The sequence below is a fragment of the Ciconia boyciana genome, chromosome 3 (genome assembly GCF_034638445.1).
Source record: "Ciconia boyciana chromosome 3, ASM3463844v1, whole genome shotgun sequence".
Taxonomy (NCBI): Eukaryota; Metazoa; Chordata; class Aves; order Ciconiiformes; family Ciconiidae; genus Ciconia; species Ciconia boyciana.
The window spans coordinates 7,976,958-7,993,659 of NC_132936.1; the positions used below are offsets into that span (position 1 = coordinate 7,976,958).

General features: G+C 44.4%; 1 protein-coding gene across 13 annotated transcripts in view; it reads right to left on the reverse strand.

Moving 5' to 3' along the window:
* Window positions 1–4,078: 4,078 nt before the first annotated feature.
* EVA1A (eva-1 homolog A, regulator of programmed cell death) overlaps window positions 4,079–16,702 on the reverse strand; it is a 213,428-nt gene continuing 200,804 nt past the window's right edge. For 5 of the 13 annotated variants that reach the window (XM_072858377.1, XM_072858376.1, XM_072858378.1 and 2 more), the window contains 2 exons: window positions 12,940–13,113; window positions 4,084–5,520 (listed from right to left, as the gene is read on the reverse strand). In XM_072858377.1, the coding sequence (XP_072714478.1) occupies window positions 5,150–5,520; window positions 12,940–13,012 (444 nt within the window). In that variant the 5' untranslated portion in view covers window positions 13,013–13,113 and the 3' untranslated portion in view covers window positions 4,084–5,149. Of the gene's footprint in view, window positions 5,521–12,939; window positions 13,114–16,702 lie in introns of all 13 variants that reach the window. The other 8 variants (XM_072858387.1, XM_072858386.1, XM_072858385.1 and 5 more) reach the window with 3 other exon arrangements.

The window sequence follows — 16,702 nt, forward strand, 5'->3', positions numbered from 1 at the left end:
CTAAGCTGCCCGCTTGTGTGCAGACAGAGGGAAAAGAGAATCAGTGTTGACATCCATCAAACCTACTTCTGGAGCAGTGCTGGCCATATTTCCAGGCATTTAACCGAGGAATGTACCTTGTACCTCCCCTCAGCAAGCAAACACCTCCCGAGGGAAATCATGGGCCAGTTGCCTTGAGGACAAACCCAAGTCCACCTATCCTTCTGGAGAGGCCCACATGGGAACTGGTAGGCTTTCATGATATGAGCAAGTGTCCACCAGAATGCACTTCCCAGAGCATCCATCACACATACATCTCTGAGCAGCTTTCAGGTGGTCATGGTTTAGCCAACACATAATTCTCAGTGACATTGCACCAGTGACCCAGGGCTCCCTGATGCAATACTCTAAATGGTGACAGTTATACCACTATTGCTGGAATAGCTTCCTTCAGGGGTGGGTAATTGAAAACCCCTGAAGCAATTGATTTGCTTAAATACTGCTAAACCACCACATCCACTCAGAGTAAGGGAGCACCTTCAGACCAGGGGTGTAGCAAATGCACACTCATTGCAACATAGAGGTGAGCTGCAGTGTAATGAGCCAAAACCATTACTGCCTTTTTGGTGAATTATGCCTAACTGTGACAGTCCTTGAGAAAACCACAGAAACAAACTAACGGACAAAGAGAAAAGGGAGGAAATTACATGAGAGGGCAAGCTGCACCAATTCGAATGAGTGGACGAGGAAAGGAAAGCAACACTGAGAATTTTGGGGGGGGTATCTAAGGACACTAGAAACTCAGATTGGATTATTAAAACTTCACTATGATGGAGACCTCTGTAATGATTGTGAGCAGAAGGATTTCTGGGCCAGTCCAAGATGATTAATTACTTGTGATGCCTCCAGAAACTTGAGACAGCCCATGCAGCACAAGAGGAAATTCAGATCCCCACAGCACCACGAGCATATGCTTTACATCCTGGCAGTACAACTGTTAAGTGAGCTTGCTTTATTTGTGTAGCCCATGGGGTGCTGGGAAAGATGGCAGGCAAGGGGTTAAGTAGTGGTATGGCAGTTTCTGGAAGGGAAAGACACGCCTCATTAACTGGCTGGAATTCATCGAGGATATGAACACCAGGGTGGACATGGGAAAGGCAGCAAAATCCATATTACCTAGATTTTCAGGGTACATTGAACACAGGTCCACAAAAGAGGTCAGTGCCAATGGACCAGATGATAGCAGGAGGTGAAAACAGCCCTGAGAAGTCAAGGGCAATGGGGAGCAAGTAGGAGAGCACAACGGGTATCTAACTGGAACAACTTACCTCTCTGCAGTTTCTCCATACACAACTGTGACTTCTGTAACCAGCCCCATCTGTCCCACCAGGCAAGAGGATAATGAATGTGCAGCTGACTCTTCGAAAGTCTGATCCATTGTTTCCACGCGTTCAGCTTCTCCCAGGAGAAGGACCCATAATTTTCCAACAATCATCACATTCATCTACAAAGCTAACATGGTACAAGTTATCGAACCGTAATTGAATGACTCCGTGGTTACTAATCCAAGTATCCTGTAATTTGCAGAAGCATGATAGTGTCCGGGTATGTAGCACAGGCACTTCACTTCCCGAGGCTCACCTGCCACTAGCCTGCAGCCCAGCAGATAGTACACAGCAACAGCAATGCTATCTCTAAATACAATATCATGTGGTTCCCCTTATTACCAACTGGACAAGCAACTTAGAGTCCAGGATTGTTCTGTTATCCTCCATTATAAAATTATAAAAGCAAACTGAGGCATAAAGAATAGATTCACATGGAAAATGACCTCAGCAACTTTTCATCCAAACACTCACTGATTAGGAAATTCATTCATGAAACAGGAAAAGTTGATTTCAACTCTTTATCTGTCTTGGGGAATTTGTATAGTGTTATTCTGGAAACAATATCTCACTTTCATGTAAAAAATTAAATTAGCATGGAAGTAAGAGAGCAGAGCTACGCATAACCTCCTACAAGAGGGATTCACATTAGCCTGGTAGAAAAGAAAAAATTCACTGCTCTCTGGCTCTATGAGTGTTTAAATGTTTCATGTGACACGGTGAGTACAACACAAAAGATTGAAACCAGACAAGTCCAAAGCTCTGTGTGCTTAACATACTCTTTTGTGGGGTGAGAAATAGGGATTTGACACAGTGAATCCAGCTCTTCTATACACCAGGTGAGTGTTTTTGCTCCGTTGGTTTATAGAGTTAAAGGCAAACCACCAACTCCTGCCCCATGAATCTTGATTGTGTTTTTCCCCCCAGACAAACTATTCAGCACTTTTGGGACAAACCCAGAAATAGTTACAGAATGACTTAAAGTCTTTTACTTTCGGTAGCTCAAAGGATTGTATTTTTTCTTTTTCTTTAGTCAAAGCCTTTTTAGAAATGCATGGCCCTGAGACAAAAGGACTAGTAAAAGTATTACACATGCTGTGAAGACGGTGAGTTTACTTTTGTTACATCTTGTTACCTAGGGCAAGGCTGAGCTGGGCTTGTCTGCTCAACTCTGAAAAGCGACGTGCACAACCTTTCTCTTGCAAGCTTCGGCTGGAAGATTTACAGCAGCACTAGCAATGCAATGCTAAGGGGGGATTGTTCATCCATTTGTAACTGGGGTTCAGTTGTGATTTACATTTGAAGCAGATATTTTAATTCCTCAGTTGCGTATGAGGTACACTCAGACTTACCGCACTTGCTCTTTCCTCTGGTCAAAAAAATTCATTTGGGAAAATCATATACATAAATCCATTCATTTATAGCATTTTTATTATCAGTTTTGCAGTCTATCTCCCAGGACACAGGAGTCTAAATCTGAAAATTTGCCATCCCTTAATCACCAAGGTTGAGGGACTGTATCTTGCTATAGGGGAAAACACATGGCCAACAAAACTGATCCTGCTGACCTCATCCTGTCGTTTTGCTCCTCAACACCCTCAGCAGAGCACATTCAACATTCCAGCTAAAGCACAGCACCTGGCAATGCATCCAGGGTTCGGGACCTGCCTCCTGCTTTATTTCTAAATATCAGCTGCAAAATTACATCCCAGGTCAATACTGAGCCTTTCCATTTGAACCTTCACGGGCCCAGGAACAGGAGTCGCTCTACAGTACTAGTATTGCCTTCCCAGGTGAAGCCACCTCTCGCTGGCTAGCCTCATCTCTGATGTTACCAGTACCACCAGTTGCAGTTACTCAATTTTGCTCTCACCATGCAAAAGCCAGGAGAAGTAAGTGTGGGCACTTCAAATGCAGCTTTCCTTAGCCAGTGACTCCAAAGTGTGCCAAGAAGGCCCTTGGTGTCAGGGGGCTGTCCCACCATGCAGCTGTTTGGCACAGCACATGAACAGCCCCACTTTAGTGACCTCAGTCATCTTGTGGGCACGTCCACCCATGTTCATCTGTCCTTGAGGCTAGGGGAAAGCTCTGGGCATTCAGAGCTTTTGGTTGTGATTTGCTTTGCTGGCATTTTGTGAACTTTTAAGACATCAGCATATCTAAGTGTCAGAGGAGCACATCCCAAAGCCATGCAGGCTAAAGCAGTGTCATGCAGACTTGAAAAACACCAAGTTTTATGGCAGAAGTGATCTGAACTGGGGCTTGGGAGTGACTAATAAGCACCTAGATAGCGAGTAGGGTGGCGATATCCCATTGAACACTCCATGGGACAACTGAGGGAGCACTAAAATATATTTCACCTTTTTCCTGTGTATTTTTTGGTTTATTTAACATTTGCTTCTGGCCCAGGTATGATTTGTGTTTGGGGGACAGACTCAAAACATCATGAAATCACTGGGACTCTTTCCCTTGGTGTGGGTAGGCTTTAGTATAGCCCCTTGAGAACCAACACATTGCGCAGCTGCTCCTGCTCATGTGCACCACAGAAGCAGACTGATGGGCTGCAGCCAAAGGAAAAAGTGCCTCCAGGTTCCTGCATGCAGAAGACATCAGCCTTGATTGCCTGCAGAGGTGTGCTACTCTTCCAAAGAATCTCCCTTGAGCAACACCTATGCCAAAAGTGAGGATGCAAATTCAAATGTGTTGAAGCAAACCAGAGTTTATTTAGCATTTATTACCCATTCTGTTGTCGTATGTGGCTTCTTCTGTCTCCATTTTCCTCTGGTAAACATAGACCTTTTATTTTTTTTTTTTTTTAATAAAATATATAAAACATTGTGCATTGCTATCCATAGGAAAACTGTAGTTTAACAACAAAAAAAAGAATAAGGCACATTCCTGTGCAGCATCTTCAAATATATATATATATATTTAAAACAAAACAAAAAGAAAACCCTTTTCAACCTCTTTGAGGTTGTTAACTTCTCACCAGTCACTGACACATCTCTTATATTACCATAATTTCACTGTTGGAGGTGGGTTGGGTTGTGTTTGACAGGGGCCAGCAGGGAGAACAGACTCAAAAAATAATAGGATTTTATCCCTGAGGTGTCAGTAAAAAAAAAAGTTCCCATTGAAAAGGAAGATGAAAAGACAGCCATAAATAACTGAATACACTATGGCAAATATCCAAGCACCGAGATGATTTCACAATGGAAGAATCCCCCTCCCCCCCATCCCCCAGTTCTTAACAAGTCATATCTGTCGTTGGGTTTTAATTAGGTTAATCTCATGGCTTCTGAAGTCACAAGACAATCGGTCAGGATGCACCGCCCCCTCCCTTCCAAAATCATCTTTCCAGATTTGTCATTTTGTTCAGTATTCTCCCACAGTCCTCAGGAAAGGGAAACCAAAAAATCCTAAATGAACACCAAAACCTGGACAACTTCTCTTCCCAGCCAAGAGAGGAGCACTCGTACCGCAGCATGCCAAATTCCATGTCCCAAACGGGAGGATTTTTTTTGTCACCTTCCTGCCTGCTACTAAGAAGTGAAGTTGGCAACCACCTCTGTTGTAACCAGAAAGTGTCCGTGAAGAGGGGTGATAGCAATATGTCAGGGAGAAGGAGATGGGGAAAGCTTTATTGCTGTCCATCCACACTGCTCCAGGTAGAATGCCTGAAAGGAAAAGGGGAGACACCCACGTAATATTCCTTCCCTCCTTCTCCTCTATCATGTGTGGAGGAGCCCCAGGGTGCAGGGCAGGACGGCTGGACTCCTCATCGCTTAGTAGTAACGATTGAGGCTCCTGGTCCCTGGGATGTCTGGCTGGCCATTCATCCAGATCTCCCGGATGATGCGCTCCCGCTCCTCCAGCCGCTGAGCTCGCTCCAGCTCCTCCGCCGAAGTGAAGACGTTCATGTTCAAAGTTCTCTCGAACCTGCGGTGCCTGCGGGCAGACAGGTCCGAAGTGGTGTCCGAATCGTCATCGCTGTCGCTGCTGTCGCTGTCGCTCTCCTGCTCCCGAGGAGGTTTTTTTGTGGAGGAGCGTTTGCAATCAGTTCGGCAGGACACCCTTAGCACCAGGGCCAGCAGGGTCAAGAGGAGTCCAATGCACACCCCGGAGACAAAATACAGAGCAGCCCGCTCGGGGTTTTCTGAAAGGGGAAAGAAAATGATTCTCGAGACCAACTCTTAAAAGAACAAAACACACACAGCTCCTCTGTGCACATACCAGCCATGGTCTCTGGAGGGGCAGAGTGTCTGATGGTTGCTTTTATTTCCAAGCCCTCCTTTGCCTCCTCTCCCCAGTGAAATCAGGAAGGGGAATTTAAACAGTGGATTTGCTGCCAAGGCATTTGCCCGCATGCAGAATGTGGGTTCACTGCAGTCATGTCTTGGAGTTGTCTGGAAGGGGAAGGAGCAACCCGCAGAATTAAATGCTAATTCCAGTGGCTGCACGAGCAGGGTTGACACGAGGGTGCTGCACACCCAGCAGCAGCTAAGTGCGTCTCTGTGTCACATCCATTATCATCATACGAGGAATAAAGATGATTTACAAAGCTCTCTGTGCTGTGACCCAGCTGAAATGGGAAGCCTTGCAGCATGGAAAAATGCATATTATTTATTCATAGGTTTCATTTGCTTATCTAAGGCAAGTGTGCTGGCTTTCCGCCCAGACCACCAAAATGTATACCTGTGCTACACAAGCATAGCTGGAGTCAGTGCACTAACAGGATGAATCCTCCATAGCCACATTTGAGGGGTGATATAACAAGACTCCAAAGGATCCACAATGCCTTTTAAACTAGGTCATCTTGTTTATTTACTACCTTTTTTTTGGGGGGGGTCATGGGACTACTTAGAAGTGTAATTATGATAAATGTTGTTACTGCAATTCCCCTGCAATATTGCAGGTTTATAGGTACACTGAATGGGTGAAGGTGAACCAAGCAGAAGTGTCAAGGCCAGGTCTACTCTGCTGTGTCTGCTGGGAGTCCTGAGCTCAAGGATGGAGTCAGTTCTTCAGATGAGTCTTATTCCCTTAAACTCAGTGACGGAGCTGTAACAGTTCCCACCAGCTGAGAGCCTGACATTAAGTCCCGAAAGACCTCTGTTAACTAAAAGGCTACACTCTACCTTCACTTCCCCCCACTGTGCTTTTAGAAACTGCCCTCTCCAGCTGATTTCCTTAAAGCAAAGTTTGCAGAAGATGAACTGGAAACCATTTGGACATATTCAAAACTCAACAGGACAAGACCCTATTCTAATTTCAAAGCTGGCTCTAAATTTGAAGTTAGCCATGTTCTGAGTAGGGGGCTGGACAAGGTGACCCCTGGAGGCCTCTTCCAGCCTAAATTATTCTCTGATTCTGTGGTCAGAGCCCAAACACAGACTCGTGCACTGTTCAAGGCAACACATAGTTCAATGCCTGGAGATGCTCATGGAACAGTTACAGAGACAAAATGCCTTTGTGCTCTTCACTTCTCTCCCCAGTAAATCTCAAAGGTAACTGACAAGCCAAGGTAGAGGAAGATGTCAAGATAGTCATGATAGCTAATAAAACATGAGACTGTTGCCAGAGTGGTTGGTGTGAATGGCGTGAGGAAAAAAACAGGCTGAAGAGAGACTACAAAAAAGAGGAGAAAACTGCAGCAGATGCATTCAACAAGTCAAAAAAAAGAAAGAGGAGAGAAATGCAGCAGTAGTTGAAAAGTCAAGTGAGACCAAAGCCAGAAGTTTTAAGCTAAGATATTTTGACAAAAGTGAAACAGCAAAAATCCAAAGGTAAAAGAGAAGATACCAGAGCAGGCACGAAGGATGTGCCAATGGCTCTTTAGCAGTCTGGCTGTGTGAAATCCTGGCTCCAATGAAGCTAACGGCAACTCTGAACTCAAGGGGCAGAACTCAAATTAAACCTGCAGCCCTGTTTGTGCAGTAGCAAAGCTGCTGCCCATTTGGTACTGAGTGAACAGTAAAGAAGTGGCCTACATCTCAGAGATTTGAAAACCCCAGGAAAAGTAGAATCACTACCTGATAGCACTTTTACCTCCATGTGCAGTATAACTCAGGAGAGTAATTGCAAAGCTCCCTTTGCAAGTAGGCCTAAGGAGGGCTCTGGGGACACCCAGAGTGTGGGAGTGTGAGAAGAACAAACGAGCAGGACTGATCTCTTTGTACTGGAAGATGCTCGGTCCAGCCTGCCTCCGCTCTGCCTGGCTGACAGGATGCCAGGCACACTTTCCTGAGCACCACGTTCCTGCACACACATGGGCTTGATTTGGTTGCATTAGTTCCGCTGCTCACTCTTTTAAAGCAACTCATAAAACCAACATAGATTGGAGCCTGAGACACAGACACATGCAGTTTCTCTTCCCCCACGTTTGTCCATGTCCTGCTTTTCCTTTCACCTCCACACTCCTTTTTCCATCCTACTGTATCCAGCTCATGAGCAAGCTGCACCTCAATTGCTACTTAAGCAACCATTTTTCATCCCCTGCTTGTGCTTGTATGTATAGCCCTTCATGCAGTGCGACGGCTGTAATTGAATCTTTGGGCTCCAGTGGCATTTATGAGCTCCTACAGATACTCTGTCAACATCTGAGACACTGTCTGGACTTCCTCACTAAGCTGTAACCCTACATTCAACTGCAGTCTTGGCATTTATCATACGTGCAATCCACTCGCACAGCAACATCTCTTTTTTTCACAGCAGAAAGAGCAACTTAAGCTAAAAACCACGGGCTCTGCTTTTTCTCTTTTGAAGTAGCCAAGTCAGCAATAACCTAGATTTGGGGGTTTGACAGTTGATTAGTGATTTTGAGAGCCTCCCCCATTGCATGTTCTACTTGCAAAGACTAAAAAGGGGCATCCTCTTCAGCAAATGGATGCTCGGCATCTTCCAAAAACTTGAAGGTGGCTCAGATTCATCATACTAACACTGAAGCTCCTCAAAACACTCATTATATTTGAAAAAAAGCTTTTTAAAAGTGTGTGGACATCAGTAGCAGGAGGGAACATAATTTTGATATGCATCCATGTGTGTCTGTGTGTACATCCATTAACACATGGATTTTGACCACTGTAGCTTTTTCTTCCACTGCTGTGGATGACAGCTCAGAGCTGTTTTTCTCCTGAACTTGCAGCAGGACCCAGTTGCTGTTAGCCTCTTTAGCTGGGGTTACCTATCCTCTTCCTGATATTTCTCTTTCTGGACTGAAAGCATTGATGAAAATGTCACTGATTCGAGCCTGAATTTAATCCATGCAGACAAAAGATATATGCTCTTTATAACCCTCTATACAAAAGCCACCATTTTCTAGGCACTCAAACTGGCCAAAAATTAGAAACACATTTTATTTTGTTTTTCCAACCAAACCAGCAGCAATTACGGAGCCTGTTTCCTGAGGGCTAACAATCTGCTGGGAGCATCAGCCCAGACTGCCATTAATTCCCCAGGAAATGCCCCAGGCCAAGGTTGTTATTGCTATTATAATAAATTGTTTCAATAAATAAAAAACAATCTAGGCATTAACGCTGCTGGCTTCCTGTGATGGCTTCATGCATTCAGAAACCTCAGTGGGGAGGAAAATTTCAGAGGGCCCCAGTAAAAGGTTCAGCATTAAGCATGGCCAGACAAACAGTAGGAGCAATATCTTCTAGAGAATTTACAGTTAGCCCCACAGGCTGCCGAAATCCCCTGGTAGAACAGAGGAAGCTCTCCAGGAGCCCCTTATTAATAAGGCTCAGGCCAAGCAGTCTAAAAGTTGGAATGATCTCCCCTGGGTTGTTTTTTGGAAGCCCCTTGTTAATAACTTGGCAGCACAGCTTTTCTTGTGGAAGAAGAATAAAACAGGGATTTGTGGAGGTTTCCCTCCAACTACTTCAGCCTGAATGTAATGACAAAACTGGAATAAGTCTCCTGTCCAAAAGGAGGCACTGGAAGTGCTCCGATACAATTTGAATGTTTAATATTTAAATAACCACGAGGGATGGTTCTGGTCTTGCTGGTAGACTGTGACTGCAAAGACAGTTCCAGCTGTCACTGAGCCTGCTGAAGTCTTTCCAAACACTCAGACAGGTTTTGGAATGGGTCCATGACAAATAACAGGTCTGAGGTTTGTAGGCAGAGATTGCATCTAATTAAAAACCTAATTCTATAAAGAAAATAAGCTTTCAAATTAAGGGCATCTCTGAGTCTTTTGCAAGATTGAACTCTAATATTATTATCTAATATTAGCGATATTTATTTGTTTGATCAGATGATATATTCACTCCTCATTGACATTGTTCACTCTTGCTCCCTATTTCTGAAGAAATGTTTTCAAGGTTCTGGAAGCTGGGATAAGACACCTAACTGGCTTTGATACTCCTAACCACAATGATAGCTGCAAACAGATCTGATGGTGAAAAACCAAGATTCCTGCAAAGAGGTTTTTCTTCCTCTGTGCTGTGATTTTTCACTCCTCAGTTGTCAATAGGAATGTTCCCAACTTTTATATGGGAACATCAGCCAAAAAGATGGTGGAAATGAGCACAGAGGCTTTCGCTAATTATTAGCACTTCTCCCTTCTGTACACTGCAAAACTCTGCGTGTGGGAGTGATCGAGCCTGCAGACTCTTCATCTGCAGCTGCCCACCCAAACCTGCCATTTTGTGCAGAAAATGTGAACACCATTGAGCACAGAGGGGATCCCAGTGATTTGTGGATGCTGTCCCCAGGCTAAGAGACACCCCACTGCCAGGAGGCATGAAAAGTAGTAGAGTGGATTGTCCTTTCAAGCACGTGCTTTACCCATGGCATACCAAGTGCCCCTAGCTTCTTTTTCCTGGAGTGGGTCTGAGGGTATACACAACCCCCTGCCCCAACAGAAAAAACATGTTTATATGTTGCCCCTGCCTATGTACAATTCTCTCTTGCAAAGTCGTGTTCTGAGCCAACTCATCGGCACAGGGAAGCCCTGAATACAGCACTTTCAGTCTGCAGAGTTTACCTGAGGGACGTTTTTAGTGTCATGAAACAGAGCAGTTCCTGCACTAATGTTTCTCTTTGGCACCAAGGCTGCGGTCAGGAGCAGTGGGAAGATGTGTGAACCAGAACCAGCCCTCCCTAGCCGTCTGATACCCTGCCTCTCCTGAGCCACTATAATGGCTCCTCTATGGACATCAACAGCTGCTGTGGCTTAAGCTGCCTTCAGGGCTCCAAACTCAGGCGAGCACAAAAATTTCCAACTGTGCTGCTGCTCAAAATCTGCAATATGAAGAGGGATGGCTTTGCAGTGCTCTCGTTTTATGCAAATGATATTTGTGCCCTGTGACACAGCTTGTCTTTGAACTCATAATCTAAAACCTCTCCATATTCACGTGTGACAAAATAAATCATGCCAAATCCATCCCTTCTGCTAAAAGCAGAGGGCTAAATTACATGCAGCAGATAAAGATGGTTTAGGGCATCTGCTGTTTCAAACCATGGGGCAGCCATCAATTATTTTTGTAAAAATAACAAACTGAACTTATATATCATTGAGACTAAAACCCATCTAACAACCATGGTTAAGTACACTGGAAAACATGAGCAACAACTCCTGAACTCATCACTGGAAACCAAAGTCGTGAGGTCTGAGTTTTACCTATTTGACATCCAGTGGATGTGAACACATCACAAGGAGACCACATCAGGAGAGGGCAAGCAAATCCCACAGCAACAAGACAGTTAAAGCCGTCCTTATTTATTATTTGTGCTACAGTAAAATCTAGAGGCTCCTGCCAAGACTGACACCTTGTGAAGGGGATGAATCGAGGCCTTGTGCCCTACAAAATGAATGCAGGGTCAAAGAGTTCTGCTGTGGTCAATGGAAGCAAAGTCCATGGGGCACTGTCAGCAGCCCTGAATCATCGTCCCAACTGTCCCCGACCATAAATCCTACAACATTCTGCTGCCCATTACTGTTCAGATGGGGAAAATAATATTAACAGCATTTTATTTTATAGTAAGTTTGGGACTGCAGGTATTTTCATGCCAGAAAATGGCAGCTGTAGGTAAGAGAGGGGGAGAAGCGTGATAGACAGAATACTCCATTAAAGTTTGCTTTTTCTAATCTTTCCTTAGAGAAGCCCATGCAAGAAAAAATATATCCTACTCAGCTATCCTTTATGAAGAACACTACTAATTCCACTTAAGCCGCCTGCCTCTTAAAGGTGTCACAAAAAGATGGATCCTGATGCCACCATTGGACGTGCAGAACTTTGGATTCACCATTCATGGTCCTTTTAGAAGGACCCTCCACTAAATGTGCAGCAACATTCTTACTAATCTACTCAGTGATTCCAAAATGCAAAGCCCAAGTTAGTTGTTTCAAATCCAAATACTTGTCTGTAGCAGCATGGTGGTATCTCAGCAAGAGCAAGAGCATGGCACCAAGAATGCATTAGTATTTAATGAATTAGCAAGACTGAATGGCACACCGACATGAAAAACTAGCTCACAAATATTGGAGTTTTAGTTATATTGACTTCACTGCTCCAGAAAAGCATAATTGCATTACAGTGGTGCTAGCAGACTGGCCACAGTACACAGAATTATTAACAGCATGTAGTAAAAGAGCAACACATTAATATTACTAGCAAGGTAATATTGCTTGGCAATAAGTATTGCAAGGTAATAGGGATACAAACCTTTCATTAAACAAATGGAGAACACCCATAAGAAAAAAGTGACCACAAACAGTATGTCCTGCCCCAGGAGGCTAGTTACACAGAAACCAGGGCCCTTCTTCTTGGGAAAGCAGCAGAGATTGGCCTAAAATATGCTGAATGAGTGCATCCAATGCTATTCAGCCAGTGCTCCTCCTTTTTTTGGGTTAGGTCCTCCAACTCTGTAGGCAATCCCTACTGCTGACAAGATACCTCATGCAGTTGTGGGATGGGAAATATTTGCACTATATCACCTGCCTCTGCCTCTCAATTATTTGCTATAATTGACATTGACCCCAAGCGCTCAACAGGGTACACAATCTTTATTTCAACTTTTAAAGCAAATCTTATTAGAAGACTGCTCCTCTGTTACTTGAAAGATACATGTGGGTGAAAGATAAACTGTGATCCAAGGAAATCTTACTCTAAACTAGATTTAAATGTACAATTAAGCAGACTCTCAAGTTACTTTATCTTCACACTTCTACTGAAGATAAGCCAAATTCTCTTAAGCAGGGTAATGATCTGAGTGCTGCTTATTTTCCAAATTACAGGACAACAAGCTTGCCTCCCTAATGAGCCAGGCTTTGATCTCCAGGAAAAAGGAGCATTAGGAATAATACCACATGTAAGATTACATTGTATTTAACTCCGGATGAGAGCAAATCCAGTGGAAAGCAGAGCACAATAAACCCTGTTATATACTGTCTGCTAGAACTGCCCTGGTCAGGTCTTTCAAGGCAGAATTTGCTGAGAGACGAATGAAAAATATAAACAGTTCAAAGAGGCAGATTTAGCCCTAGGTGACTGTGGAATGTAGACTCAATTGAGGGTCTACAAAGAGCTTGCGAGAGCCCAGAGAGATGGCAGACCGCAAGACCTACCTGTGATAAAGGCATACGCTGCTAGGATGTTGCTGAGCAGTGCCATCTCTGTGCTAACGCCCACGGGCTCCATGCTGCTGTTGAGTGCCGGCGGTTGTGTCTCATCCACGGGAAGCAGGAAGGGGGTGTTGTCTAGAGGGTAGAAGGTGGCCGATCTCCCTTTCTTCTTCTCTGCTTTGAAACAGAAGGGGAATGAGGAATGAGGCACGTGCCCCAGCCCTACCCTGCCCTATCCCCAGCAGGTCAGCATCTGCGTTCAGAAATCTGGAGCCCCTCAACAGCAAGCCACCCAAATTTGCCCCTTTTTGGGGGGCAACTAAACCTTCTCAGGTAGCTTCAGCTGAGCACATACCCTGTCTGCATCCAGGCAGCATCTTCTCTGCCCCGTCTCCTGCTCTTTCATGTCACCACTTAGACACACCCACCTACGCTACAGCAAATATATAATCAGGTTTCTTTTCTCTTATGTAAATCAAAGGAGCCTTTATCAACAGTGGGTTCAGCTAAGCTTGTAATAAGGACTGCAAAACACAGGCAGAGCCAGCAACCCTCTGCTGGTGTCGTGCTGTAGTGATCCATCCACACCTGGCAAACAGACGTGCTTTCTCTCCAGCCTTCGCGGGGAAGGGCAGACCCGAATTTATTACTTCCTTCAGAAGCCTGCTCGTATTGTGTTTCACCCAGACACCATTTCCCCTTTGGAGAGGTGAGTGAACATGGGTTAATGATTTGATTTTATTTGTGGAAGACTGGAGCTAAGGAGGCAGCTAATTCCAGGAGGCTCAAAGAGACCCTTTCAGACCTTATCAGCTCGCTGCTGAGTGCTCCCTGCACCTTGATCTGCAGGCAGACACCCCCACGAGTCACAAAACACTAATTGTTTTAAACACATGAAAAGGTGCACAGGATCCAGCTCCATCATCCATGTGATTGTTTGACTGTAGCTATTACAGCTTTTCAGGCTCCCTTCCCTGGGTGTCTGGTTCTGGCCAAAAGCAAGCATCGCACTGTAAAATCATAGACTTGCACCTGGCTTCCACTTATCTGCAGGTATTAAATTCAGGAAACTGTCAGGTCCATCTCCGATAATGCCATCAGTGCCACGTGAGCAAAGGCACTCTGATAGCAGCCATGATGCGAGATGGTCTGTGTTCACTGGCTGCCCGATCCGTCTCCTTTCCCTGCAAACCCAGCAGCGTGAGACGTCACGTTCAGCTTCCCACTGTGCATGCCATGAAGTGGCTCAGCCCACAGAAGCAGTAACAGAAACTGAGGGGTGTCAAAGAGAACAGGTAATACTGGATGGAGAGGGACTGAGTGCATGAACGTGCATGCAGTGATGCCAACTCCCAGTCTGCCTCGGAGGAGAAGCAGCGGGGATGGATGTCCAGGTGTCGCTGTAAGGGATCAGCCCCAAGGAATGCGGGCACAGTTGTATCTCTGCCACTGAATAGCTGCATGGCCTTGGGAAAGCCACATGTCACAAGCTACCAAGGTGTTAATGACTGGCCCTGAAGCAAAGGTTTTAAACATGGGTATTTAAAAACTTTAAACCTGTCCCTCACTGTCAATACATTCACGGGATCTCACTAGGACTAAGGTTTAAATTATACTTGCAGTGCGGGCTTCCATGTGCATGTGCTAGGTCAGCCAGGAAAGGCTGAGATGGACACCACTTCTGGATCTTCCCTTTTTGGCAGATCCAAAAAGGAAAAATATCCCAAGAACATCTTGCTTTAGGAAAATAGAGAACACCAAAGATCAGTTGTACATATGGAGGCACTGGGGCACAGAGGGCCAAGGCCACATGCAGCAGGAAATCAATAGCAAAGTTTTGGAAAATCTTTTAATTCAGATATAGGCACCAACATGCCCTCTAATCTTTATTCTCCTTGTCTGATAAATCTATGTCTGTACAAGTGGTTGGATTTTTCTCTGCCACTGTTCCTGCAAAGAAATCCATGGAAGCAAGGTAGATTTCTCATTTCTAAAAACTGAACCTAAAAACTGGGTACTTCAGAGCATCTCAAGTAGCGCTATGCATCTAAACTGAGGCAAATGAATCCTGCTATTAGTTGACAGATCCTAGAGAGTCATTCAGCTCTCCCCATAGCAGACACTTAAAGCTTGATGTATTTAAGACTTCTAAGACATCTCAGGGTCAGGAGGACATCCACACAGAGATGGCAGGTATGAGAGGGGATGTAGGGGAAACTCTTACTCTTCTAGGGCAGCATTTAGAAGCCAGGTGAACACCCCAGGTCATCTCAAATGACACATTTATATGGGAGTAACTGAATCCTGCCCGAGATGTCTACATACTGAGGTCTGGCTCTGAACTAGTTAGTCTAAAATCCCTTTACAATCAATGAAAAAGAAGGGCACCACCAGGATATAGTCTCACATATATTTCATAACCATATATCTCATCGTATAGAGGACTACTGAATTAGGGGGCTCCAGGTTTCTGCTAGGTCTTTGAGAGTTTTCTACCACTCTGCATTAAAGTCCAGTTAATGTGGCTGGACTGCAGCTGCACAGAGCTGGTAGGACATGAACCTGGGGCCTCTGCGCCATGCTCTCTCATGTCCAGTTCTGGGTTAGTGACAACCCACCTGCCCCTCACTGTCAATACATTCACGGGATCTCACTAGGACTAAGGTTTAAATTATACTTGCAGTGGGGGCTTCCATGTGCATGTGCTAGGTCAGCCAGGAAAGGCTCAGATGGACACCACTTCTGTTGGGCATGGGGCATCCCTTATAAACCATGCTGTGGAATAATGGTGTATTTAGGAGACAGAGTAAGGCATAACTCCTCTCATGTGACACGTAAGAAGAATCTTTTTTTTTTTTTACTTCTGACTTGTCCAAAGAACAGACGCAATCAAACAAGTTTGTAAATGAATACTCGTCTGTATACACTATACTCTGGCAAAGAGCACCACAAAACCACAGAACTGGTTTTGTCATCTGCAGGATTGTACAAGCACAGACAGGGAAGACAGAAAATCACTGGAGTTATGCAGGAGGGAAAAAACAAACACAATTTCACAAGGGCCATGTGTTGCTATGCTATGTGGTTCTCTGGTCTGTCATTCATTCTAGGATCATACTAAAAGATCTTTTCCTCCTTGGTAGCTTTGAAGACCTTGTCTATACCTGATCAGCTCACCTACTGCTGGTTTTCTCTTCACCACCCTTTCTTAGGTTCCCAGTCACTCGAACTGTTTCCCTGTGACTTTACACCAAAGCTGAGCAAAATTATTTCAGCTAGCAGTGAATTTGCCCAACACCACAGTATAAGCATAGGAGAGGTTATTCATGATACCAGGCTGACTTTAGCAAACAGTTTTAATGAAAGAAATAAAACAGGAAGGGAGCATACAGAAATGTCCAAATATTTCCTTTTGCTATTTTCAAAACATTCTTTTAGCTTTTAATTTCAAAATGACATCTTTGTTTGAAAAGTGGTGCATATTTTAAAAATGAATGAATAAACAATGTGAAAACTAAACAAAAGGTGTCATTTGTAGAAGTGAAATGTTTAGATGAATGAAAATGAGTTCAGGATTTTTTTTTTCTTGCTTAAAAGAATCACCAGGATCACAAAATTTATTTTGGGCTAACTCAAAATTATTTTCCTTGACAATTTTTCAGTAAGGCCTCCAAACTGACAAATCTCTTATTGCCAACTCTTAGTTATCTGTGGATTGACTATCCAAGCTGTGGATTAACTTTTCCAGGATTGTAGACAGAGACAA